Here is a 26711-nt window from a genome sequence, read left to right as displayed (position 1 = left end):
CCTATTGTCCAGGTTATCTCATCACTCAGGATCTTGCTCTCGGACCTCTGTGACAGATATTTTTGGCATCGTGCCAGTTGAAGGTAGGCTTCTTTACCAAGCAAGCTCTTTTACAAAGGAGTGCAATGAATTTTGCTGAAGCAGCAAGGCCCAGCAGCCGCCCCAGCTCTTCTCCAGAGGTTACCAGCCCTCCGGCAGAGCAGGCAGAGGGCACGTGCCCAGCGTCTCAGCCATGCGTAATGTTAAGGGCATGGATGATGTTTACTTTCTTGAAAGACAACTTCTTAAACTGAGCAGCTATCTGAGCAAACATTGCTCATGCCCTTAATATTATGCTAGTAAATCTCTGGGGTACCTGTGCTGGTTCTACATCTATATTGCTTACTTCCCTCCTAAGTGTTAAGATTACATAGAACTATTTACACTACCCTACTTGCACCCACACTGCTGTGCTTCTTACTGTGCAGATATAATTAAAATAATATATTACTTCCATTTAGACATGGCATCATAGTACAAAAAAAAAAAAAAAAAAAAGAAAGAAAGAAAGAAAAAATGGCTTTCATCAGCTGCGCTCATCTGCCACAGCAGAGATTGCTAGCCCAAATCCTACCCTTTCTGACATCCTCCAGCACGCACACATTCACAAGGTCTGAGACCAAAAGAGGGACAAACTCCATTCTTCTCCATCCCTTCAACATGCTGGACCACGACAGTGTATGTATTACCAAGAGCAGTGCACCGCAACGTTTCTGATACTGACATAAGAAATCCAGGTTTATGGAATATTTAAGAACTGGGTATCACCAGTATCTTTTGCAAGGAGGAAATAAAGTATACAGCTGATCAAGCTGTAATGCTTTCAGGAGCAGAGTTAATCACTGAACAAAAGACACTGTAGTAGGAAGGCTCCATGAAAAAAATGACTGTATCAGATTTCCACTCCTTGTTCTTCAGCGTCCTTGATACTGAATTTACATAATATCTTCCATCTTTTAAAATTTTTTATTGGTGCAAATTACTTTCCCCTGGTGTGGTTCACCTGGCAAGTATTACTATGCCCATTTCACAGCAGCTACAACAGAGGCTGGAAGTTGTGAAGGGCCTCAGCGTCCTAGAGTAAAGTGGTTGCAACACTGCAATTATGACTAAGAGCAGAGGTTATATCCTCTGTCTAGAAGACCGAAGATTAATAAAATAAGACAGATCCAGAGGAAATTGGAGACAAGATCAGCACCGTGACTGGACAGCAAGCTTTCCAACATTCTGTTTTTTTAATATCTGCAAGGGATTTTCCTGTTTATCACCTGGAGCCAAGAACACTCATCATTCTACCTGCATGTATCTGTCAGTACCTGTCTCACATGGATGAGAAGAAAATATGCATGCACTGTGCTGCAGACAAGCACAGAAGAAAAACAGTCACTGGTCACCTGGCATTTGTTATTCAACATCTACCTTCTGCAGTGACTTACATTTTCCCTGTCTATCTACTTTGCTCACAATTTACTGTAATATTCCAACCTTAAGAACAATGAAAAATGTCACTGCTCTTTATGCAGAGTATGACATAAAGGAAACACTTCATTTTCAAAGAGCTGGACTAGCAACATTCAGTCCTGACCCAGTAACAAATTTAACATCTGATGGCCCATGAAGCTTAACGGAAGCTTACACTTTGAAAAATTACTTTTTTCAAACAAGATAAAATTCTAGATGATCTCTGGCCATTATATTCTAACCATTGACTTTCAAATGTTTATAATAATGCTTACCCAATATTTATTCAACTAGGTAACACAGAATATGCACTCTTTAGGGAAAAGCTTTCCTTGCCATGTTTGAGAGATCTGGGCCATCACTTTCTGCAGAACTTAGCTTATTTTTACAAACGCTTTTCCAGTTGTCACAATCGGGAAGGTACGTTATTAAACATAAATTCGCTCAGTGCCACCTTCCTGAATCGCTGAAGGATGGCTTCGGTACCCGAGCTGACCCTGAAAGGCCTCGGCAGCCACAGCAAAGCACAACTGACGATACACCAGGGCTATTCAAAAAACCGGGGGCGGTAGCGAAACTGCCCCTAAGACTGCTGCGCACTTCACTTTGCGGTGCGGAAGAGCTCGGAGCTGTGGCACTGCTTTTTAATGGAGTGACTGTAACAAGGCAGAGCAGCCATTTTAAGGAATTAGTAAAATATAAGGGCACAGTGTTTATTAGTTAGAGAACATTCTTTTTCATTTCTTAATATTTGCACAAGTCTGACAACTGTACAGCATTATGTAAGTGCCAAAAATTATAGTTTACCTAGGCAAGGTTTTCAGAGAAGAAGTTTAAGATGTTTTCTCTTTGCTTCCCTTTCTTAGATCTGGTCTCGTTTTGTCCCTCACTACATAAACCTCTCGGAAACTTTAGCAAATCCTATTAGTTCTTTTTTCCACACGTTAACCACCCTGGACATGACACATGCGCCATCCAAAGAACCACTGAAACAGCTGCTATAAAAAGAAAAGAAAAAAGAGTAACCTGGGAAACCAAGAGATGGTCTCCAAGAAACTTATCTCCGAGCAATTTGCTCGGGGAAGGACCCGCACGGGCAGTCGCGGTGGGGACAGGGGCACCTTGGGGAAAGCTCTGCCGTCACCCGGAGGGAGGCGGGAGATGCCCCGCTGATTCACGGCATCCCCGGCATTTGCAAACTAGTTTGTCCGATCACTAAGTTCTATTGTTTCCCCAGATAAGCAGGGCCCCAGTGAACAATTAAAGCTTTCAATAAATAATCTGTAAGCACATTCATTTGATTTACTGTTATTTGATATAGCAGTTAGTTTCAATGGGGCAGTTACTATTGATCACGTAAAGTACTACACACAAACATGAAACACTTCCAGAACTCCATGGATTATTACTCTTTATCTGCCACTCATCTGGGTTACTTGTAATGGTTGCGAAATTTAAAATCAATAACAACAATTAGTGTGCTGTATACTCTCAGGCATGAATCATGTGAAATATGTTTTGTTATAAAAATGAAACACAGAAGAGCTTACAAACATGAAAGACTCTTACAAGTAGCAAAACTCTAAAATCATTTCTCTTGGCATTATAAAGTGCCTGACAATGACGGCAAGAAGAGAAAAATACATGTATTTTAAAATATGTACTTATTTATAAAATATATATTTTAAATGAATCTGCAAGCATATGCACAGTTATACGGAGCTACTGGTAAGATTTTCCAAATAAATCGAAGAGATTTAGAAATACAGCTTTGAACTAAGCTGATGAGAAGAATGCATCTAATTTTGCCTTGAAAAATTCCACTAAAAGCTTTGCAATTTCATACTCATTCCTCGATCTCTAAAGGAGTTTTGGGTTGTTAATAATGGCAGGCCTTGCTCCTGTATATGAAAACTGAAGAATTATGAAAAGGTCTGATTCTTGCTGCCACTAGCTCTTACTGAGGAATCTATCATCACACACACATACACACACGCAAAATCTAAATGTAAGAAAAGAAACCAAAATGAACTTAATAAAGCTGGAAATTGGTTGCAAGTGATATGCACAAGAAAACACCTTTTTTCTTAGCTTCAGTTTCATAAAATTGGTTGGAAAACTAATCAAATGCATGGAAATAACAGTATTTTCAAATCTCTGCTAGGGTAATACTTCTAGATAATTAAAATGCAAAGCAATAAGAGAAATGTTTTATCATTAAACTGTAACCAGAGCTCTGTGTGAAATCATCCATTCAGAAGACTTGTTTTTCATCAATTATTTGTTATTTATCTGATGTAAATATAAGAAGGTCTAATTAAAATGTATGACTCCTTATGCAGCTTCTTGTCATTAAGACCAATGAAAGCATTCTGAAGACCATAATGAAATAATTATGTTTGCCTTTAAGAATCCTCTTCAACAACACATGGCAGTACTACACTAAATTAAAACATCAGGAACTAAATTTCTCTTGCATCTATTTCCATTTTCACTAATTATACCCCCAAGCTTTCCAATAGACCAGGCCCTAAAATTCTTTTGAAGCTGAAACAGCCTAAGGAACAGCAGCCTTTCCACAGCAATGGACTTTGATGAAGAAACAAAGGTAATGCAGGCCTAGAAGCATTAATATTTCAAAAAGAGTTATCATGTGAAAATATGTGTTCATTTGAAAAATGGGGTAAAAGACTGTTGGCAGAGCGCCAAATGTTCCAGGGAAACTGATACTCTGATTTAATCTTACTGAATTGCGTCATTCCTTCCTTGCCTCTTTTTGTCAGAGTATTTTCTTGTTCTGCACAGAAATTATGTTTCGCAAAAGCATGAAGATCATGGCATTACTGGGTGGCGGCAGTATAACATGCTGTAAGCAAGCTCTGCCTTCACGTTTTGCTGAAAACAGCCACCTTGAACAATTGCAATGCTCATACTGGGCCTCACATCCCAGGGCAAAAGCCATCTTCTCACATAGCATCCCGACACACGGTTCTTCTGCGTGCCCAGCTCACGCTTTGTCCACCAAGTCTCACAGGATTTGTCCAAAGCACAGAGAAAGGCAAGGATTTCGATACGGAAAAGACATGGCAAGATGTGAGTCAGCTCAGACTTCATGCAGTTGACCAAAGACTAACTCTTCGCTTCAAACCTTGAGAGAAGGGGTCCTTAATGGTGTGGTTTCAGAGACTGGAATGTAGTAACGCACAAAAAATTAAAAGGATGAGCTGTTCACATACTTACTTAGCCAGAAGAGCATGTGACAAAAGATGAGGATTTGAGTATAATAATTTCTTCTATTAAACCAGTCACTTCCCCCACTCAAGGATACTTTGCACAAACATCTGAAAGACTTTGGTGATTTGTCATGATTTATTCTGCATTTTAAACACATTTTAAATTTTGGTGTTCAAAGTGTGAGGTGGGAACAGAAGATTCCTGAACAAAGAGAGATCTCCCAAGATCTCCAAGCCAGTCACCAGGGAAGAGCTGGCATAAGCTGGTCAGGCAACTATTGAAATTTCTTCCCAAATGAAAAGAGCAAACAAGAACAACAAAGCAATGCAAAGAGATACTCTAAAAGATCAATAAAAGAAAAATCTCCTCAAATTACAGATTGAGAGACAAAGGCATGAGTAACTGTTCAAAAACAAACAAATAAAAACCTCTACGGACCTGATCTTAACAATGAAAAAGTTAACACATGCCCGCTTTTTTTAGCTGGTCCTTTGACTTGCAGCTGAAGTCAAAAATGCAGATTGATGGATTAGTGCTCTCTTTTAGGAAGGGAAGGTTTGCAGAGGAGATAGTATCTTTGATTAGATTAACTGAAAGAGTGGGGCCAAAAACAAAGAGACAAGCTCTGGGGCACACCGTCGTGGCGTCGTCCCTCCAGGTCCGAACCAGAGGCCTTGGGGAAGCGTCCGCCTCCTGACCGAACGCCTCGAGCGCAGCAGCGCTTGAGCGTGGTAAGACTTTGGCAGGTATCGCCAGATGGCACTGTTACACAGTTTTGCAAGTTCTTTTTCTCAGTGTGCGAGTGAATGTTTAGTCTTGGAAAGACAGGCAAGGCTGCTCTTGCTTGCTGCTTTGCTGGAATGAAAGGCAAGAGCTGCGGGCGAGGAAGGCGAGCCGCAGGGGAGAGCGCTTGCTGCTGAGGGCTCTGGCTACCGGCAGCTCTTGAGCAAGAGCTCTCCGGAGAAGAGGCGTTGCACTGGGGCTCCTGAAAGGGAGGGCAGGTTGCCTAAATACCTCCGCCCAAAAGCGGTATTTGCACATAAATGAAATATTTAAATCAACTCCGGCTGTTACATCCGCTTATCAATCAGTGAACTGCAAATCCTCTTGATGCCTATCAGTCACCAGCTGGCAGAGGAGTGATTCTGGTGGAAGACTGGAAGATGAGAAGAAAAGCCAACACTATCTCAAAGGAAAATAGCTGTCTCGGCATCGCGCGCTGCTACGCTGCCAGCCAGGTTGGCTGAGAAATACTAAAATGATGTGCTCCGATGTGCTCACTGCAACCATGCAATGGCCCCTTCAGCCATTATTCAGGAGCTGTATTCAGATACAAAATGACAGGATTCAGGAGATTTTTTGTTTCGTTTGACTGCATGTATCTTTTTGAATGAACTATTTCTGCCTCTGTTTGTACATTATGGGCACAAATGGCTTTCCAGGATTCAAGCACCAGGCTGAACTGAGCGAAGTCTCAGTTAAATCTAACTGTGGCAGTCGTCTGCCACAAAGTTTTTGGTGCAACACCAGACAACTTTAACGGCTCAACACCTCAGTTACATGTCTTTAAAATTAGAGTAACCCTTCTTCCTTCATCTGTCTTGTCCATTTTAAATTTGAATCTTCCAGGACAGGGACTACTCTTATAATGCATTTATTCAACATCCAGCATGAAGGCACCAGCCTGTACTGGTATTTCAGGCTCAGTCATACAAGCACTCTGTGTCTGAAACTCTTACAAAAAGCAGGGGTGGAGGGTTGAGGGCATGTAAAGTGCTTCACTGGGTAAGGCTTTAAAAAACAAAAACATACTGAATTTGTCATTGTATCATTCAAAGATCCTTGCTAAAAATACAATGTGAGCCTAAAGAAAAATAATATGGTTCAGTGGAAAGACAGCCTTCAAATCATTAATAAAACTAATTAGTGCTAAAAAAAAAAAATCTTTGTTGTGAGTCATTTATCTGTTCTTTTTCTTAGGGAATGCACTCACAGGGTAAAATGCAAGTCACTCAAAGTGCATAAAATGGAAACTCCCCCAAACTATGGATAGACTTTAACATCATGTCCTTAGTGGTGAAGATCCATGACATTTTGAAAATTTAAAAATGCTCATTCAAGCTTTAACCTGTTAAACCTATGTAAGTGTCTCTTGTATGCATACATTTAACTTGCATAGTTTTACACTATTCATTTTATATATGCTATAGGCAGGGGAAAGAAAAATCACCTTGTCCAAGGGGAACAGAAGGTGTATTATACACTCTATGTCTAAGATCCCCTACACAGACTTGCTGGATTATATTTCCAGCTCTCTTAACAAAAGTATTTGAAGAAGCTGTAAAACCCAAACAGAATGCTAAAACAAAGTGGGGTCAGTTATATAAGGGCTGGCATTAGTTTGTTAAGTTTTTCCCTACCCACTCCCAAATGCAGGGACAAAGAAGTTAACATTGTGGGAATGTGTTTCCAAACCACATGATATCCTTATCAGATTGTCATGTACAACAGAAGTTCTCACACACCGACCCCATGCTGGGGATCTGCCTGAGCCGCCCCGTCACATGATGCAAGTTCTCCTCTCTTATTCAGATTACTAAAAATGAGCTGAAGGAAGTGAGATTTTTTTTTTTACTCCCTCCCAAAAATAAGCAAAAGGCGCCGTGACCACAAGTGTATTAATTCACAATCCAGAGCAGTTGCAAATGATGAGTGAGACTATGAAGCGGATAATCTAGCTATTAAAAGTTATACCACAAGGCAAAGTTTGAAACTGTCTGAGATAAACGGCACTCATCAAATATTAAATGTAAGTAGGCAAATAGACAAGCAGAGAAATTAGTGAGTCGACAAAATACACAAAAAAAGGGGGGTTTGTGCTTTAAATGGTAAATTCTGCAATCTAGACCTGTAAATTTCTAGACTACAGCAATACACTGCTAAAAACAAGTCCTGCTTTGTCCTGTAAATGACTGTTTCCCCTGTTACTGTTGTGAACTCTGTGACTGAATTGCTTTTTCATATAGTTTAGGTAAGGTGGGGAACAATGCTTTAAAAATATTTAATAATCAGTGAAAGTTCTAGATAATGTTTCATCACTTAAATACTGGACCTGTTTTTAGAAGTGTCACAGGAGCTCTTAGATGCTCAGCATTTTTGGAAATGAAGTCATGAAATGTAGATTTAGGACGCAAACTTTAGGCTGCTGTTTCTGAAATTCCTAACTTTTGAAATACATTTGCTCGTGCAATGACAAACTAACCAAATCCTAAACGTGATTTTTAAAAAGACACTTTAAAACCCACACTCTGGATAAAAGACGTTTTAATGATTGTAATTCTAAGGAATAGCTGAGATTAACGTGACTGAAAGAATACACAGAAGAATAATTCCCCCATTATCAGTCTGTTTATTTTGTACCTAGAATATAGTTCTCATAAAAAGGCAGCAGCAGACAAAAAACGTTATTCCTGGTTTTCCTACTAAAAATCTAATTTTGCTACCCTCCTGCCTGTACTTTTTTTTCTGCAACACAGAGAAAAAGATTAATTCTGTTATTTTAGAATAGTTTTGAGCATTTCATGGCTTGTATTTGCGTGGTTCCATTTGGTTTGTAAGGGCTTGGATTTCAGCAAGAAGTGGCATGGGTCACACTGCATGGGGACAGACTTCATGCGCACGAGCAAAGGTCAAAATCAATCATAGCTTTGTATTTCCAGGCCTATTACTTTTGGCAGTTTACTCTGCCAGAAGGGGCTAAAATATTTGCTTCCCAAAAGGAGTAAACATCAATAGGGGGCACGAACATAACCAGCTTCTCAGCCACCCAGTGACGCGAGATGAGGCAAAAGGATCTTTTTTATTTTTTGCAATAGACATTAAGCTATCTAAACATTATATATCACATTTGCAGCCCAAAGCGCAAAGATTTCAGAGCACAGGCACTTGAAAAGGACAATGGGCCTATTTAGGCAATTATATTCTGCAGGCTTTGTTATTAGGCAGCCCTGCTCTGTCCCAGAAAGTCTGGATAATCAAAAGTGTCCAAGTACAGGAAGGGGAAAAGTACAACCCCACCCTCCTTTACAGCTGCTGCCAGGATCTTTGGCTTCTAAAGGGTAAAGTCTATTTATCGAAGTTCCTTAGCCATTTTTTTTACATAAACTGGTATCCTTCCTCACGGGGCTAGGCGCCGCAGCCAGCGAAGGGCTGCAAAACCCCTGCGAGGCCACGGCCGGCGGGAGCCTGCTGCCGGCCCCGGGGTTCGTCCTTGCCGGCAGAAAGCGTAGGGAGGAGAGGGGGAGCCCCGGCTCGTCCTGCCGCCTGGGAAACTCATGGCAGCTCCGCTCCGCTCCGCTGGGGAGACTTCCCCGGGCTCGGGCATGGCATCGCTGACAGCAGCCCTGCCCCGCACGACGCCTGCGGATTTGCTTTTGCAAAATCCGCTCCGAAATCTAAATTCTGGTGGCGTAACGCTGCTGGCAGGCAGCTCCTCAGCCGGGATGTAACACAGACCCGAGCAAAGAACGGGGACTTGGGGCACTCGGGTGAGCCAGAAGCAAAACCTGCCCCCGGCGGGGCTCTCGGGCTGGCGAGTGGCCCCGTGGCTGCACGGGCGCGCCGGGAGCCACCCCGAGGCGCGCGGCTTTTCCGCTGGGCTTCTCCCACCCTGCCCTGGCCAGCGAACGCCCCGCGGCCGCTCTGCCCGCGGCCGCCCTTGGCAGCGCTGCTTGTCCACGAGCCTCCGCCTGGGCCACGAGCTGGTATCAGCTTCCGCATGGGGAATCGCTTCTGCCAGCGGCTGTTAATTCAGAATAAAAATATTGACGTGCCATTGAATGAGAAAAGCTGGGTATTGGCGAGGAGCAGAAGCTAATACATCTCACATACTAGCAAGCATCGAGCAACAAGGATGGAATTTTAACTAAAGACTCCACTCCTAAGAAAATCAGTCCTAGTGCTTGAGCTGTAAAGTCTATAAATGAACTCTAAAGAAAATAACCTGGTTCAAACAGATCTCGCCTTCTGGGCACTAGCAAACACACCTGCAGCAATCTGATACTTGGGAATGCAGATTACAAGTCCTCACTTCAAAATGTTTGTTTTTAAATTCAGAAAGATGAAAGAAAATAAAGTACTGAGCTTTTTTGCTGTTGAGCACAGATGTTTCCAGTATTTCCAGTGCTTGCAGGGAACAAGAACCTGGCCCAAACATTTGCAATAATCTGGAATTTAGATGTAAAATTTATGCCTTCTGGGTTTTCCTCTTCACAAACTTTTTGAAGGCTAAGACCTCCTAGCTCATCTGCAGCTAAACACCCCCCACTGAACCTAAGTAAAACTGTGTACTACAAGAATGTTTGCATCGTATTTTATTGCCATTTACATAACTTTCATCTTCATCAAGTTTTGTATTCTTTTAAATATAACAAAATACAATAGATAGTACTCTTCTACTTGATAGCATTTGCTGAAATACTAGGTAGCGCTGTTTAGCTTATTCTTGTTTTGGGCATTCGCTTTTGTTTTCGACCTGCTTAATGAAGGAAGACTATTGAAAACTTTTTTAACAGGCTCTTCTAAGGCTGGAGAAACGCTGCCATTCCTTGTAGCTCATTCTGTCTTAGGGCCTGTCCCGTTCCCAGTTCTGTGCTATTTACCTAACTCACATTTCTCCAAAAGTAACTCGTTTTTTCTTGGTAATCCTCGTCGCTGTACTACGAGGACCTGGAAAATTGCATCTTACTTAAAAATGTAAACTCATCAGTCTTGTAATCCTAACTCTTGTCATTTTTCTCCTCCTAAGAACTGTTCTCCTCTAATTTGATTATACTGACCTGTTTTTTATCTTACGAGAACTCAAAGGAGTTAGAATTACTCATGATTAAAAGTGCCATCAGTTCTACTCTCATTTTTGAGTCCACAACTTTCTCCATAAAAACATGATTTCTTTTAAAATCTCTAACAATTTAACTAATATCACTTAAAATATAAATATGTATGAGCACAGTTACGTATTTTTTTTGTGCTCGTAGCGCATCTTGTAGTACACAGTGGCTAACGTTTGGGTTGCAAACCCATAAAAGGTTTTTCCTCCCACAGGGGGAAGGAAAAAAAAATACCACACAAGTTTAGGTCACGTTTGGATTGCATCTGACTCCCTATATTAGTTTGCAGACCCTCATGGACTAGAAAATTTGTACTGCAGCCGGAATGTGTTTGCATACTGCATCGTAACGGGATTAACCCAGGGAAGACGTGCTGAAGTGGGAGACCTCCAGAACTGGGAATTACACTCTGCAACCGTGGGTTTTGCCAGCGTTTCAGCTGACACCCGGATGCTGTTTGGGATTGCTGCGGGACTGTTTGGAGCCTGAACCGTTCCCGTATTATTCCCTTAACAACCGTTTTACTCTATAATCACGCCTCTATCAAAGCAGTATTTCCAAGGCCTAAAGCGATGGCTGCAGGTGTACCGCTTTTATGGCAGAGCCAAGAATAAAACAACAAATTAGACAAAAAAAAAAAAAAAAAAAAAAACTATCTGCAGCTACACGGCTAATAATTTCAAAATCTGGCTATAGTCACATTCCATTAAATCACAAAAGTCTGAATAAAAACAGAGAATCAAGAAACACTTGAGTTTGAATTAAACATTGTTATCTTTGTATTTATAAGCACTGGAGCAATCTTTAAACTAAAAGCTTTCTGTACTGCAGAAATTCTGGTTTTTGTCAGTATTTTCACAAAATAAAAGATAAAACAGCTGTTGACAGAATTTTAGCATTTTATAAGCCGTGTCCATATATTTACCCCCACGCTTAAAGTGCTCACACTTTTTTCAAAATCAAAAACACAACTTGCTTTAGAAATCAAACAATTCTCCTTTTAGAGCCTAACTAAATTTCTTTGCCATATTTATATATCATTAACTTTTACAGCTCAAATTACAGCCACCGTCTTACAATTCAGGTTTCGGCCTGGTTTTAAATTCCCATGCAGTGAAGATTAATCCCATTGCCTATGAAGTTACGAGACCGGATTCCTGAACACATTTTCCTTATTTTTTTATTTAACTCTTGTTAATGTGAGTTTCTTTGATTAGCTAAACTTCAGTGTTATCAACACTTTTCTCTTATCACAGGCCCAAGGCAAATGACATATTTACCACTCATTCCATTCTGATAAGGGTAATCCTGTGTTTAACTTGTCCAAGAACAAACGCGATATATTTTGTTTTCAAGAATCACGCTCCTAGTTATTAACCAACTAAAGGGGAACCAACAGGACACTTTAAAACCAGAAGTTATTTAAAGAAAATTTTGCAAATTAAAGCTTTTTATGACAGCATATGCCTCCTACTTCAGGAAAGTTTATTTAATTCCAAGTTTCCTCCATATGACTGCTGAACTTATACTAAGGTTTAAACCATGGAGGGAAAAAGAACACATTTTTTTGTGAAACATCTGTGTTTTTTTTTTCCTAACTGAAGTTCTCCCATAGCTAATGACATTATTTTGAAGTAACAGCTTTGTTTCACATCTTTTTTGAAGGATTCTGAGAACAGCGTAGAGAAAAAAAACATCCTATGCTGAACTTCGTAGTTCTAATTTTAATTGTAAAATCATCAAAATATTTGAAATGCTGTAGGCTGGTAGTCATTGATTTTCACAATTCTGTTTTCATTGCTCAACCCACACAAATGTCATCTGCTGACTGAAAAGTTTTGAGCAGAGTGAAAGCATACCAATCATTTTATTTTTTTATTTTTCTATCCTCCCCCCCCTCGCCTTGAGCTAAACAATATTGAAGAGCGACCCATTCTCCTTCTTATGCAGTTCTTTAACATATTGCAAAAGAAAAAAATCAAATGTAATTATACAGTTAATGGTGTACTGAAGTGCCCGAGAGCGTGTTAAAAACATTTTGATAGATAGCCAAGTCATCTATCTAAATCACCGTCAGAGCAGTGAAGCATCCTGCAAGCTTTTATGCAGAGTATAAGGTGATGCTTTCTGGCACTTCTTGTCATTTCTCAAACTTGAAACTGGGGGGCTAAAATCCTGCCATTCTTTACCATCTACGGATTTCAGTACTAAATTGAGCCAGTTAACATAATAATAGCTTTTCACAAGTATCCTTCCACTAACTCTTCCTCCTCCGTTACCAGTGCAACGCTGCCTAAACCTCAAGGTATAGGAATAATTGATGGTTAAACTCAAAGGGTGTTCACAGTAAGTAGTTTTCTAGCAAAACAGCAACTTCTTAGAGCAACAAAGTGAAGAAGAAAGGTGGCAGCAAGGTCAGTACAAAGAAATATTGCCTTTTCTTAGGAAACTTAAAACTACTGTCTGATGTTGGAATGGCACCTACACACTGCAATTCAGCGTCTTTTTAAGAACGGCACCGAGCAGCATTTTAATTGCCTGGCTGCCCTGCTAAAATGCACTTCGAGACAACACGCATCCAGATTATCGAATGTGATGTGAAATTAGATTAAGGAGGCAGAAAAAAAAAAAAAAAACTACTACAGAGATTTTACGGAAATTTGCCCTTCACTGTTTGGAGTTTTACAAGTGCTGCATTGTATTAAAATTGTACGTGTTCCTGCTTAGCTCCGCAACTGTTACAAGGATCAATATGCTACATAAAAAAAGAGATAAACAGCAAACAGCCAGGTGTTTCTTTTCTCGCCAAGGGAGAAAAAGCCTCGCAAACCCCATTTTGCATAAAGACTCCCCCCACCCCCCCCGCCGCTCGTTACCCCTACTCGCAATTAAAAGTATTTCGTTAAGCGCATGCAAACAATCATCATCATTGCTTCAAACTGGAAAAATAACAGTCGGGACCTACATTGAGCACTGTGCCGGTGTTGCCACTCTGTTTGTGCCAATCCACTGAAGCATGCTTTGAGAGCCTTCTCCTGGAGCATGCAGGAAGACGGACTCGCAGTGTAGAAATCCAGCATCTGAGCGGGGCTCACTGCTAGGACATCCATACAGTCAAACATGATTCCCCCTGCACAGAATGCCTGCAAAAGTGCTTTCCTCTAGGTGTGGAGGAAAATGGCACATAAAAGTACACCCAACTCCATCAAACTCTGCCCCTTTTTTGGCACGTAGGCTGTTGGTCTTTTTCCCAGACCAGAATCATGAATTATGACAGACAACACAGCTAAAAGCCTGTAATTGATCCAAATGATCATTTACCATTTTCCAGGCTGCCCAGCCAATCCAGCAAGACGGGGGGAAGCGAGCCGCATTCCAAGTTTTCCTTGCAATCAATTTTTCCCCAAATTTCTTTAGAACCAGTCCCGCTCCCCCAGCTTTCGCCGGGCGCACGCCGTTTTCTCGCCTCGCCCGGATCCCCAAAGTCCCGGCAATAAAACGGCCGCGGGAGGAACTCTGGATCCCCCTCAGCAATGAATAGATCCTTCTGCCTCTGAACAGCTCACTTCCTACTACTTGTGTCACACAGAATGAAAGATTGAATTGCCTAATATATGCGAGTGAACTTTCGGTGAACCCTTCCCAGGCTGCTAACCTTCAAATGACCCAAGCGGTCTGACATCACCAGCTCCCAGGATTCTCGCACCGCTTAAAAACTCCCAGCAGCCTCGCAAAAGCCGCCGGCCGGCCGGGCCACGCGAGCCGGAGCCCCTCCCGGCATCGCCGCCGCACCCCGAAAAAATAAAGGCAACGAAGAAATCGGCGCGTGCACACAGGCCACCCGCGCCGGCGGAGAGGTTGGCTTGCAAAACGACGACAACAAAAAAGCACGTAGTAATAGGAACAGAAAAGGGCCCAGCACTGCGTAGCTGCCTGCTACAGCGGATGTTTCCTCCCCGCGATTTTCACATTCCCGCTCAATGCGGTAAAACTGCGGGGCCCCCCTCTGCCCCCCGCCACACTCGCTCCCCCCACCCCGGGGACGGCATTAGCAACGTGCAGGCGCGAGCCGCGGAGCCGCCGCCGCGCGCCCGCGCAACGCCGACCGCTCGCTCGATGCCCTCAGCGGAGCGATGCCCGTGGCCGGCATCCGCTCCCGGCGCTGCCTCTGCCCCCGGCCTCCGGGCTCGGTCCCAAACCGCTGGCGGAGCCGGCCGGCGCTGCTCCAGGCGCCGGGTGTGCAGGTGCCCACCCCCAGGAGGGCCCATCGGCAGGAGGAAAGCCGTGGGTGAACACCGCCTCGTCCCTCTGTGCCTAGCAGCCGTTTATTTTTAAGACCCTCGCTTGCTCTTACCTTCACCTTAGGGGCCGGCAGCGGGCAAAATCACCTGCAAAATCCTCTGCAGAACGGAGCGTTTCCTGCAGCCGACCGCCCGTGGCCTCGGGAAGGCAGCAGCTAGGAGGCCGCCCCGCTCCTCCGGCCAGGACCCCCGCGCCTGCGGTTCGCTTCGCCGCGCCAGCCCCGAGCCACCATCACGCGCTTGTCTCACTGGTGGGTTACCATTTGCATCAAGAGAGCACAAAGTCCCGTTTTTTTTCTTTTCATATATATACATACATATATATATATATATAAAACAACCTCCCACTGCAAAGTCTTGCTTACGGGGATGGGCTCTGCCAAAATCTCCACCAGTCCTTACTCCTACAGATATTATAAAAATGGAAAAGTAAAATACAGCGTCCAGTTCAGGAACACTCCTCCTGCCCCATTAGAAAGGACACGAGCTGAATGACCATAAGCACATTTCTGCTTTAAGGGAATGAGTGACTCGAGTCACTCTGGCTCTGCCAGATTGAGCCTTTGCAGCTTATGTAAGGCTTGAGTGAGATTTTCAGAGGCACAAAGAGCCCAACTTTCAGCAGAGCTCAACACTTTCCTCCTTTCTGTGCCTCCCAGCAGGCCCTCCCTTTTCCTTTTTGCAGCATTTCTGCAAATCAAAAGCTAACTTTGGTTAGGACGCTGGAAAATGAAACACTCAATTACTGCACATCTTTTAAAACTTCAGCATCAGAGCCTGGCAAAGCAGGGGACGCTGTGCATGCAAAAGGCAAGCAAGTGAAGGCTGCAAAGAAGCACTGGGAAGAGATTCACTCTGGGACCTGCACAACCAGTTTAATGGATGTCCTCTCGCTACAAAAAGTCCTTTGATGAACTGAAAGCGCTGCTACAATGCCTCTTGATTGTATTAACAACACTTTTCACAAAGATTCAAGAATTTAAAGAAAGCACACGCACACACACACACACACACGCACACACCCCAAACACACTTGTTCTCTGGAACTGATATATCCATATTGAAAACAAACAGCCAGCAAAAAGGCCTGCTGTAATCTGGAAGCAAATCCATCTCAAGAGATAAAAACAAAAGCCTTTCTTAATGTTTTTTTTTTTTTCCCTCAGACAGAAGAGATTTAGCTGTCCCCGCAGTAGGCACTGTCTCTTTCTATCTTCTGTCGAGGTAGAAGTGTTATAAAGTTGGAGTTTAACAGTGTCTTTTTAAGGACTTTTTAAGGACTTTTTAAGTTTGGGAGGGCGTCCTCCCCCATTCTGGAACTCCTCAACCTAAAGAAAGCCCTGACACTCTGTAATCTGAAAATTATGCACAGCACACATTTATCCAAAAAGTCATCCTTTAGGGAAAGGCTTGTTTAAACAATTTGAGCTAAGCAAGCAGTGCTCCCAGTATTAAAAAGGCAAGTGGAAAAATGGTTAAATTTTTCTTAAAAGCTATTTTGTTACAAAATTGCTTGTTTTGAATAACAAAGCTAAATTAAAAGGCAGCATTTTCTAACCAGATGATGCAGAATGCACAAGAAGTTTGCAATATGTAATGCGTCATCACAAAAATAATTGGAAAGGATCATACAAAACACAGTATGTTTTGTCAGCCTCTGATTTAGGGAGAAAATAGCATTTTGTGCAGACCAAGGTTCTTGGAACAGTTTAAGTTTATGCCACGGAAAACATATTGCCCACATGAGTTAAAATAAAATCGTACATACAAACAGGAATATAGTTATGTTTATTCCATTACCAGTCTTATAAAACCATATTTAAAAATAAAACTTGCCTGCTGTACCTCAGAACATACACTGGCAACTTCTGAAAGTAAATGTCAGGAATCCGTGCTTAAGTGTATATGAATTGAAAAACAGCTTTTTCACACTGTATCTAAATGAGCCAGATAGCTTGTCATGTTTTATTACGAATAACAGTTGTGCTACTTAAAACCATGCTTATACTAATGCTTCCACTTAATGCATATAGTAAAACCACGAGAAATTAACAAATTCTTAAATAATCAATAATGCATTTGCTCATACATCATTTCTACAATATATTATGTATCCCATATTTCGCACTGAAATAGCATGATACTTGTTTTTCCTAAACAGATACCAGGAAAAGGCACACTCATAAAATATTGGGTATTTTCTAATTTATATCAGGACTAACCATAATTATTGTGCATATATATTCATTAGAGAGCTAACTCATAAGTTGGTTAATTCAAATATAATGGAACTTTAAGTATTGCCATGTATTTTAAACATCTACCCAGCTCTTACAGAGATGCAAGTAGGAAAAATCCTCTCCAGTATCTCCCACTTTACCCATACCAAAAGATTCTCATTTCACATGACCACTTTGATCTGTTTTGTCTCAGACTGTGATGGCAGAAACTTTACAATAAACATATTCTTAGCCACAAGTGAAATAAAAAGCAAAAGTTCAAGTCAGAAATCTATTTCCTTTGGTGTTACTGTATATTTGTCAGTGTGACATAGCACATTTGAAACCCATAATCATAAAACAAAAATTTACAGCCAAGGTTTAGGGTCTACATCTGTTTCTCTGGTTTTTGTACTGCAATTACCCACTGGACAATTCAGAAAGAAGCACTATGAATCATGTATTGCACACATGTTTGCGCTGGTCACTTTTTTTTTAGTGCAAGAGTCTGAGGATGCCGTAATATGCTTCACCGAGAGAGAGAGAGAGAGAGCATTAACTAGAATTAGGATGCGTGCACTAGGCTCTCTAAATAAAAATGATTTTACTAGAAGCAATATAATACTCCTGGAATATTACAGGCATAGTTACAGGATGGAAAAATTAAGAAACACATGCCGAAATTCTCTAAAACAAAATACCTTGGGGGGGGGGAGCGTACTTTTTTTGCATGCATTTTAACTATTAATCACATGTAACACTCTCTTGAAACAGTTTTGACAGCAGAGTAAATGGTTACTAGTGAATGATGTGTGTGTTTAAGCAGTGAAAGCAGAGACAAAGTGATGTTTTCTTCTACTCCCTAGGCAAGAGCTGACACTAAGCTTGCTGCCTCAGCTTTGATACTCAGAGATTCCTTTGTGTCAGTTGCTGGGAGAACCACTGGCAGTTCACTAACCCTGCCTCGCACACACAGGGGCTTTGATTTTTACCTCTTCATTGAGAAGAGATGTTAATATGAAACACTACTTGGCTGCTTTGGTTTTCCTCCCCGCTCCGTGTCGTTCCCCCCCCCCCTCCAATTGGAGACACGGGGTTTAAAATCTGAAAACCTGAATTCCCATTTCCCTACGTGCATTTTTTAGTGGTATTAAGATGTTTTCCCCATGTCTGAAGCAAAAGATAGATGTTAAAAGATTACAAAAATCATGGAACGCAAGAGAACAGCTGAATATTTAACACTCTGAGGTAGTTCTGAAGAAATGGTTATCAATCTGGAGCAAGAACAGCCCCAAAGAAAATAAAAACAGCACAATTACTTTGAATAGCACGAACAGCAGAGACAGACATGAAGTACAGTGAAATTAAGCCAGACGGGGGTTCCTTGTGACTGCTGTATTCTGCTGTGCACAACACACAATGCCTGAAACAGGAATTTGCACACAACAAGAAGAATTACTTCAGATCCTTCTGCGGGCCTGCAGTATAGCAGCAACCATCCAAAGAATATTCAGCACAGAACTGTATTTTATATTAGGTGAGAAAAGCAGAGTTAGTCAGCTGCAGATCCTGGGCATGCAAGCAGTCCATAAAACTACTTACTGAAAATGTTTTTTTTTTTATTTATTTTTATTGGTGGATATGCATTTGTGAAGATGCCTTTAAATCTGATCATTCAACCCAAAAGCTATAAAAATATTCGTCCCCACAAACCTTGAGCATAATACGGTGTTTCTTAGCATTTATACTGGATTTTACACTCTTCTGGCCTGAAGCCAGCAAAAGAGAAGAACCGCCCTATATGATAAAACTGGAGGTTTACGTGGTTCAGCAACCCATTTCTACGAGTGACTGCTACTAGATCTTCTTAAGGAAACTACAGGAATCCCTAGTGACCGGCGAAGTATAATTCACCCATAGGCCCTCTAATAGCCTGTTCTCTAATAGCAAATTGCTTAAGCATTAAAGCACGAGACTTAACATCCTTTCCAAATTTGTTTTTTTAGTAATAGCCCTGATACGCTCGATATTCATGTACATACAACGTCTTTTGGGACTACGATACGTTTGTAGCTCAGTGACACACAAGGAGACCGTCAGCTTTTGAGCTGTGAGACGACGAGGGATAAATGCTTTTTTAAAACGCTATAAAACTCATCCACGTTGTAAATATAAGAAAATACAGCCCCAAGTGCACCTCTCCGAGGCCCCAAAGGCTGACTGCTGTAGGTTCCACAAGGTCAGCAAAGAGGCAATGACATCACCAAAACACTGGATGACATGCATTTTTGAAGGCTATAAAAAGAAAACATATTATTGCATTAAAAACTGGCTACACACTGAATCGCCTTCTCTACGCTTTCTGTTTGGGAGATCCCACAAACACCACTGCTAAATGGTTGCCAGTTTTTTTTTCCTAAAAAAAAAAAAAAGGTTTGTTTCATTTTGTTTTCTTTCTAAATGACCAGAGACCCTTGTTTCAAGGTTTAGCCAAGAAAGAGATTTTTACTGCTAACTTATAAATCCCTCAAAACAGAGAGTTATAATGGAAATGCTGAGGTAACTACAGTGCCATGCATGGCACTGACACAGTGCATTATATAATCCAGGGAGAATGAGGGCTGGGAGATCTATAAAACCTAAGTAGAAGCAAGATGTAAGAAAGAGCAGAGGAGCAAGTAGAAATATTGAATATTAAACTGCAGAGAATACTTCTAACAATAAAGTTTCCTACATGCTGAATATGCTCATGGTTGGCTGAAGGCAAAAGAGCACAGAGCTCCATTAAAAATAATAACAGAGATTCCAAAAAGCTATTCAAGTAACTGCTTTGTTTCTGCTTTTTCTAAGGAGGAAAGAAATGAGAAGTTACCTAATAAAAGGAGAGCATTTCCAGATTTTCCAATATCCTGAAAGACTTCTGACAATGTGTAAATGAATAATATTGAAAACTGAAGAACAAATGGAGTACCAAAGCTAGACAACTTACAACCCCAGCTGCAACCAAAATCAGAATAGAAATTAGGACACTAGTACTTCTTAGAAGCTCACTAAAGGCAGTTCAGATTCTTAGGGAAAAGTCAGCTCTAGTGTTTTTCTTCCAGGAAACGTCCCATGTTACTGTACAGCCATCAGAACAACAGTGCAGGGCAGTTCTGAGGAAGACTATACCTACTTCGGTCCTATTCAGACGGACATTTACGACGGACTTAGGTAGCGCTGAGGGCTCACGCCGACGCACCGCTGTGAGGACGGCTTTGTTGTACAGGGCGATTTCAGGAGCCGGTGAAGAGCAGAACCGCGCTTGGAGGCTGCTGAGCACATCACGCCTGATGCAGAATCAGTGGCATGGACTGTGCTGCCAGTGTGAACTGGAAGAGATCCCCAGCTTGGCCGCTTGACACCCATGATCATGACAATACAGTCCCTGCTTAGCTAGTTCCCAGTGAAACCTGCATTGAACACCAGAAGAATTGTCCAGTATCCAATCCGTGGGCATTTTAAAGCAAAATGAAGGAGTGAGTGACCGGCAGATGTGCTGGCATATCTACCTAGCTAGCAGAAGTAATGACAGCCGTGACGATGTGTTGGTAACACCTTAAATCTCCTCGTAATGACGGTAATCATGCCACCTCTACACTGCCTGCTGCTCTAATATACTGTAAAATCACACCTTCGTTTTACTACATTTTTATTTTCAGTGGGCACAGGTTGGGAACAGCACGTATGAATTTTTGCAGTAAATGAGGTAGGATTAGCCAGAAACTGAGGTAAAAGCCTGGTAAATTGGCTTCTGTTCTCTTCTGCAGAACACGTACCATCAACACTGTGTGCATTACCTGAGGGCACACATCCTCTCAGGAACACTGTTAGCACTTTGACTATAGTGATGTAGTCTGAACAGCAAACTTCGCTAGAGGTGTCAGTTTTACAAGCATACAGGTTGTCCTAGTACAACTATTGCTGAGCAGGTAAGGGAATAATTCTATACATTTCTTCTATGCTGCAATAACTGTGTCCACAGTTGGGTTTTTGGAGGTATATCTCTTTTACAATAGGAAAGATCACTTCCTTACCCTGTATTGTTTTACCAATGTAACATTCACACGCAGATCTTACCCTAAGCTGTTATACCAGTGTAACATTCCAGGGAAGATCAGATCTCCATAGACACCAGAAATCAGGCTGATCTGGATTTCACTTGCATTCAACCCAAGCAGTGGCAGTATGAATGATGATGAGTCTAAAAGGTTTGCAAGATGTTTTCTGATTTTCAAACTCTTATTAGGATAGCTCTGTTAAGTTGTTCTTTGCCTCATCCTTCAAACTCTATCTGACTTCTACAATTTAAGTCCAGAAAGTAAATCTGCATGGTCTCAACCTGCTTGATTAAGCTGGTCTCATATGGTTGAAGAAAGATACTCCAGGTCCTGTACCCCTGGTCTGTAACACTCCTAAAATCACCAAAAAAAAGAGAATGAATGTCCAGTAATATGACAACAATGCTCAGAGATTCATGACTGACACGTATCAAGGGTTTTAACTGGGAAGGACTTACAGCAGCTGGAGATCACAGTGATCTAAAGCATATAACCCTGACCATTGTGCACTATAATGAATTCTCTGCTCTTTTGGGACCCTTTGTGCCAGATCTAGTAGGGAATGTGACAGGTGGCCTTGAAACATGTAATTCAGCATCTAAGACTTGACAGATCTATAAAACTATCAACTCTGATCTGCAAAAGCCAGACCAAAACCCTTCATCTGTCCTGAGCTTTCTTCTAACTGAACATTTCTGCATAGACTTTGCCTTCATACTGAAAACATCATTCCTTTTAATCCCTTTGTAGTTTTGGGCAAACCTTGAACAGGCTTCTCATGCATGGGACACAAATCACCCACGTATTCTTATCAGTTATAAGGTATCAAAGACCAGACTTCTTCTATCTTTATATGGAGAAACACAAAGAAGAATGTATGGAAAGAGCCTCTTCCCTCTGCAAAGATGGCTCCAAGATCTAGACCTTGCTACTTCCATCTGTTCTATCTTCAGTAAAAAGTAGCATAAAGGAAGCTGAAGCCATGCCAGAAGGCAGGGTTGTGGCCTAACTTCTCCATGAAACTATCAACAGATGGGAAAGCAAGCCTCAACCCATAGCAGGCTTAGTAACAAGAATGAAGCATTTGCATGTCCCCAATTCTGAGAAACCTGTTGGGATTTTCCTTAGAAAGTACAGCATCATGTTACCCTCAGCTGGCTGCTAAATAAATGAAATAAATGATGAGTTAGTGAATATACATTAAAGACTTAAAAATAAAGTTCCATATGCTAGATTCTTAAATCTGTCTTTTCTCTCTCTCTTTTTTTAAGAACTTCCTAAGAGTACGAATTCACATTACTGATATTTAAGCCAATTCTGCTAGCTGAACAATGCTGGAACATTGTCACTCAGAGCCAGGACTGCGTAAGCATCTAAGAAAAGTTAAGAGCTTTGCCAACACTAATTATCAGGCAGAACCTCACTGGAAAAAATGAGGCACAAAGATCTAAGTGAAGTGTAAAACATATTGAAAATTCAATGACATGTTGACAAATACCACTCCACTCTTTTGCTTCCTATCAGAACCTAACAGCCAAAGCTGACATTTCTAAGTAGTGTTTTTACAGGCCAAGCTTAGTCTCTCCCTCATCTTATCAGTAGCCTTCAAAGGGACTTTAGGTGGATCTCCTCCAGGAAAAAAGAAAAAAATAACAAAAAACTCAGAAGTGCCACCTCTTCCATACAAATATATTGGCACAATCACAGAGGCTTTGCTTGAGCTGTGAGACTTTGAGAAAACACACCTGGCTCTTCTAAAGGAGAAATTAAAGAATTCATGCTTCAGCCCTTAAGCCTTGAGTGGACTTAAGAGGAGGAATAGCTAAAGAGAGAGTCTAATCAGGACACAGAGAAAATCAATACTGGCTTCTTGAAATAGCTTGGACAGGAAGAAACAGCTTAAGGTTCAGACATTTAGCCACTCTTTCCGCACAAGCAAATGCACTGAAGACTGCCTACGCAGGTGAGAGTGCACGTACAGGCAGGAGAAGGCGCTCTGGAGGATTCAAAGCAAACTCAGTCATGTTTTACTCTTATTTTATATTATATAAAATATAATATTTTATTTTATATTCTATTCTAAAATATAATATAAAATTATACTCTTATTAAAAAAAACTTTTAAAAAGTTTTTTAGCTTTGGTGCAAGAGAGATCTTTTTGCATGTATTCAAAGCAATTAAAAGTAACATTTTCAGGGATGTATGTCATCGTATTTTTTTTTTTTTTTTCTGATTTTGGTGCGGAATACAATTATTTAAGACTCTGCAGGAGAGTATGGAAGGAGGTGGAGTGTAATTCCAGTTCAGAAAAATTCCAATAACTGACAACACATAAGGCACACAAGATAGATGCATTGTATTGTCGGTCTGAGTCTCATTGGCTGAAAACCCTGACTCTCGCAGCAGGACTCAGCCACATAGCAACTCCGGAGGGCAGATTAACCCTTTCCCAGTTAACAAATTCCACATGATTCAAAGACCTTTTCCTCCTCCTGTTTCAGCATAATTTTGGAAAATCTGTTCAGAAAAAACAAGTCCTGTACTAGCAGAGTAAAAGCAAAACTATCTGACTCACTGCAGGATGCTGACAGTTCAAGGAACAGAGAATGTGCAGAGTTTAGATGACCGCGAGTTTTATTTTGTATGATCGTATGTTGTGACATCTACTAAATATAAAACATATTTTCATGAAATAGTTGGTGCTGAGTCTGTGGGGATCCTATCTGGACTGCATTTATCAAGCACTTGGGTCACTTTCACCCAAATTCTGCCTGCTCACCTGCATCTGTCTGAATAATTACTGAAGTATTAAAAAACCCTCAGCTAATATCAATAGAAAGTACTTAAGAAATCTATAAGAGAATTATTCCCCTCTCACAGAATGTGCTGCTTTTATTCAAAACTATATAGGTTGACTTCTGTACACTCTTACAACACTACTGTTAATCTTTTGATACTAGTCATTGTTCTAAACAGTCTTCTCTAATTCCTGGCATCAGGTGATTAAATGAGAATCTCAGTTGATTTCATTACAGCAATTTCCTTTTTCATTTTTAGTACTGCATTAGAGTTATACATATATACATTTAAATATAAGCATAAATATTAAATAAAAATGAGCCTCATAATGTTCTTGCTGTCATGGTTGTCAGGAACAGTAAAGTTTGAATCGAAAAATGTCAAAATCCAAGACAACCAAGACTTCCAACGCTCGCTATTTTTAAAAAGTCGTATGAGTCGCTCCTGCTAGTCTTCCCCCTTCTGAGAGAGTGAGTGTGAAATTAGGGGTGCAGGAGGGGCACCCGGCCGCACCCAGGGCGTACATCTTTGCTGCTCGAAGCCACAGCTGTATAACATTGGGAAAAGGAGCTACTAGGTATGCAGCAGAGAAATTAAGAGATCAGACTGAGGTGATGCACACTTATACCTGACTATCTTCTGGTCACAGTGGGGGAGACAACTGTGTATTTAATGTCTTATCGTTCTTCTTTTCACCCCCAGACTGGACACACAATCTTAAGGGCACTCACCAAGGCTAGGAAGGGCAGGCGCTGCTGCCATTGCCCCGTCTCAGGTGACCATGCAGCTTTCATACACATGCACATTTGATAGCATATAGCTCTTCATACGATAAAGCTTTCATTTCCTCTGGAAGACATAGGGATGCTCTCAGATGAGGGTACAGAGGAGAAGTCTTGATCAAATATTCTTCTGCTCCTCGCCCCTTGCCCACCACTCTCAAACTGCAGATGCAGCAGAGTGGCAGATGCTGCTCTGCTCCCTTCCCACTAACATCTCCTCCTCCCGGGAGACATTTGCTGCTCGGGAGGCCCCTGAGCCCCAGTTAGGCCAGGAGCAGTCAGAAGAAAGCAGAAATTTACTTGGTCTAGTAACGCACAGTAAAACATTTTAAAGTTTCTTCTTTTCTTCATTTGCTTTAAAAACAAAATATAACCTTTGTTCGTTAGTAAGAGGACGACATGTATGTTTTAACTCATGCCTCCCTTTTCTAATCATTTCACATCCTAGAAGTTGCTCTGTTATTTCCCTGTATGGTTCTCATAGGCCACTTGGCAATCCAGAGGTGACAGCAAGACAGTATTTAAAATTGTATTTATAATTTAATTTGGTTTCATGCATGATACCTTGAAAGCTTTTCTTGAACAGCTTAGCTGCCGTCTTCATACAAGTAAACAAACTAAGTGCATCAATATAGTGGATGGGAAGTTAGTCCAAAAAGAGGTACTTCCAAGTATTTTGCTGTCTGAAAAATCAATTTCATTTCTTGGTGTGGATAAAAAAATTAGTTCATCTTTTGCTGTCATTATTCAGAAAAAAACTACCACTGATGCCACTGGGAACTTGGCCTCTAAAAGAGTAAAATCTGAAGGACTAAGTTCAATATGCTTATTCTGTGTTGAAAAATACCTTCTCAAATAAATGCCAACATGTACCTATCAAATCTTTGTGTCCTTCATTAAACTAATGCTTTCCCGCATAATGAACAAGACAGTACAAAAAGTAGGTGTATTCCAGTGCCCTGGTGCTAAGGTAAAGATATCAAAATAAATTTGCAACCATATCATTATATCAATCTCCAGTATTACTGCATCAGTACTATAACCATAATTAACTAGCTGCAGGTCAAATTTCTAATAAATCTCTCGAAATTAAATGTATAATTTGTCAAAACCATATGCCTTCATAAATTGATTATTCAGAATTTAGAAGCTTTTTAATTAGGAAGAAATTTATGCAATACCATGTGTAATAATTACGAATCAGCTCTTCTGTGATATTTTTGTACATCAGCAAAAATTAAAACATTGGAAAACATTACCAGGTCATTGCAGTATTTCAATGTCAAAAGCAACACATAGTTTAAATCAAGAGGTTAAAGATATTTTCCCGTATCTTTTACATCTTACATAGCTCTATGATCTCAGGACTGGAATCATTAACCAAATACAAAATCAATGAGAAAAAGATCTAATCTGACCATTTTCAAGTGCAGAGTCACTAAAAATGATTTACACAACTGTAAAACTTTTACTATGGTTCTATAGTTTTACTAAACAGCATATATTCTTACTCAAACTTCCATTTTATGCTACACTAAACAATATTTTGCTTTTCTAGTCTCTTCCAGCCAAAATCCTGAAAGCATTTTTCACTTTAAAAATGTAGCCTTCACAATAGTCACGGGGATGAAGTGCTTTGATCCCTGATTTCCTAACGGAAAAATAAAGAAAACGAACATTAAGTGATGCTCATTAACATTGCCCAAGAAGCTCAAATCGCACCCCAGCTCTCCCGCTTCCCCCTCCTGTGCTCTAACCGCAGGACTATTCAGATTCTGCACCCCCCAAGGGCTCTGGGTCCTTCTATCAACATTTCATAGCAGAAGATTTTTTTTGACAGAGAACACAAAAGCTGCTTTGTTGGAAGTCTGGACACTTTTTTTCTAC

At 41.0% G+C, this 26711-nt stretch overlaps 1 protein-coding gene across 5 annotated transcripts in view; it reads right to left on the bottom strand.

Annotated features, from left to right (window-relative positions):
• RARB (retinoic acid receptor beta) overlaps nucleotides 1-26711 on the bottom strand; it is a 317926-nt gene that overhangs the window by 79529 nt on the left and 211686 nt on the right. Inside the window, exons 1-2 of one of the 5 annotated variants that reach the window (XM_062569335.1) lie at nucleotides 13944-14180; nucleotides 13588-13719 (exon numbers count right to left, since the gene is read on the bottom strand). The exons of 2 other annotated variants lie outside the window; for them this stretch is intronic. In XM_062569335.1, the coding sequence (XP_062425319.1) occupies nucleotides 13588-13702 (115 nt within the window). In that variant the 5' untranslated portion in view covers nucleotides 13703-13719; nucleotides 13944-14180. Of the gene's footprint in view, nucleotides 1-13587; nucleotides 14181-26711 lie in introns of those variants that run through there. 2 more of the 5 variants (XM_062569337.1, XM_062569333.1) reach the window with 2 other exon arrangements.

This window comes from Rhea pennata, chromosome 2, assembly GCF_028389875.1.
Source record: "Rhea pennata isolate bPtePen1 chromosome 2, bPtePen1.pri, whole genome shotgun sequence".
NCBI lineage: Eukaryota > Metazoa > Chordata > Aves > Rheiformes > Rheidae > Rhea > Rhea pennata.
This window is presented reverse-complemented; position numbering and strand designations above follow the sequence as displayed.